Below are 814 nucleotides of genomic sequence, written 5' to 3' on the forward strand. Positions count from 1 at the left end.
AAAAAAAAAAAAAAATTACAATTGTACACAAAAAGTCTTGAATTTTATTGAAATTTCAAGTCTTGTATCAAACAAAAAAACTTTTCTTCAGACAAAAATATTCTCTTGGTGTCCTCCAGATACCAGTAACTCTGAATTGGTCCTTTAGTGCTGCCACTTTGTCATCTTCTGAGAAGTCCACATGGTTGGGCTGTTCCATTAGGTCTCATTTTTATCGTGTGAAGGAACGTACATGACGACCTCTTCCACTGCCTCCACTAACAAACTTTCCTCTTGAGCCACCACTGCTACTACTATTAGCACTTGTCCAAGATGGTCCAATTCCTCCCCGGCCTCTGGAAGCACGATCGCGAGGACTCGGTCGGTAGCCTTAAAGCAAAGAAAAGTATACTCAGTTGGAAAAAAAAAAAAAAAAAAAAAAAAAGCCCTAGGCGTAGTAGCTGCTGTGAAAGTGTAAGGAACAAAAACAAGATGAGACACAAACCGGGTCTGGTTTTCTCCTTTTAGTTTTCACTTTTCTCTTAGGCAAGCATTTTTTTGCTTGGATTGGCTCTATCATTACCGTGTAGGTACGAAGACAACTGAATTGCAAAAATCGGAATGCAAAGTTAAAGGTTCTGCGAGCAAGTGTTCAATTCAGCAAGTTTTATGGGTTACAGGGCAGGTCGTACGAAAGCATGTATTTGACACAGTCTCAGTGACAACTGTTCATATATGCTTAAAACATTTGCTGAATTTCAAGGTGTTTGCAGCATCCTTGCATGGTTTCATTTGTAAAGCGAAAATGAAATTCAAGGAATTCTCTATAGTTCGA

At 38.8% G+C, this 814-nt stretch overlaps 1 protein-coding gene across 1 annotated transcript in view; it reads right to left on the reverse strand.

Annotated features, from left to right (window-relative positions):
• Positions 1–211: 211 nt before the first annotated feature.
• The window catches only part of KIAA1429 (KIAA1429 ortholog), a 23,721-nt gene continuing 23,118 nt past the window's right edge, over positions 212–814 (reverse strand). Inside the window, exon 24 of the mRNA XM_010006504.1 lies at positions 212–371. Coding sequence (XP_010004806.1) covers positions 212–371 — 160 coding nt within the window. The remainder of the gene's footprint in view (positions 372–814) is intronic.

The sequence above is a fragment of the Chaetura pelagica genome, unplaced genomic scaffold (genome assembly GCF_000747805.2).
Source record: "Chaetura pelagica isolate M959 unplaced genomic scaffold, ChaPel_1.0 scaffold76, whole genome shotgun sequence".
NCBI lineage: Eukaryota > Metazoa > Chordata > Aves > Apodiformes > Apodidae > Chaetura > Chaetura pelagica.